At 58.5% G+C, this 393-nt stretch overlaps 1 protein-coding gene across 1 annotated transcript in view; it reads right to left on the minus strand.

Annotated features, from left to right (window-relative positions):
- The window catches only part of FOSL2 (FOS like 2, AP-1 transcription factor subunit), a 17,364-nt gene extending 16,977 nt beyond the window's left edge, over window positions 1-387 (minus strand). The window contains exon 1 of the mRNA XM_017744778.1: window positions 5-387. Coding sequence (XP_017600267.1) covers window positions 5-53 — 49 coding nt within the window. The 5' untranslated portion in view covers window positions 54-387. The remainder of the gene's footprint in view (window positions 1-4) is intronic.
- Window positions 388-393: the final 6 nt, after the last annotated feature.

The raw sequence follows: 393 nt of genomic DNA on the forward strand, positions 1-393 counted from the left end.
CCGCTGCTGCCTCTGGAGGAGGTGTCGAAGTTCCCGGGGTAGTCCTGGTACATGGTCCGAGGTCGGGCCGGGGGAGCCGCGTCCCCGCCTTCCCACACCGACACCCGCCGCTCCCTCGCCGTCTCCCCGCCCCCTTCTCCCTCCCGACCTCTTCGGCTCTTGCCTTTCGCCTCCCAACGCTCGCCGCGGAGAGGGAAAAAAATAATAAAAACGGCTTTGGAGTGAGGGAAGAAGGTGGGGGGAGAAAAAGCTTTAAAAAAAAAAAAAGAAAAAATAAGAATACAAAGAGGCAACAAAAATAAAAATAAGACTGGTGATAGAAGTGGCTCAGTTGGCAGCGGAGCGCTTGCGGGACGGGACGTGACGGCAGGACTCGGCGGCGCGGCGGGAGCA

Source organism: Corvus brachyrhynchos, unplaced genomic scaffold (genome assembly GCF_000691975.1).
Source record: "Corvus brachyrhynchos isolate BGI_N302 unplaced genomic scaffold, ASM69197v1 scaffold258, whole genome shotgun sequence".
NCBI classification, from domain to species: Eukaryota; Metazoa; Chordata; class Aves; order Passeriformes; family Corvidae; genus Corvus; species Corvus brachyrhynchos.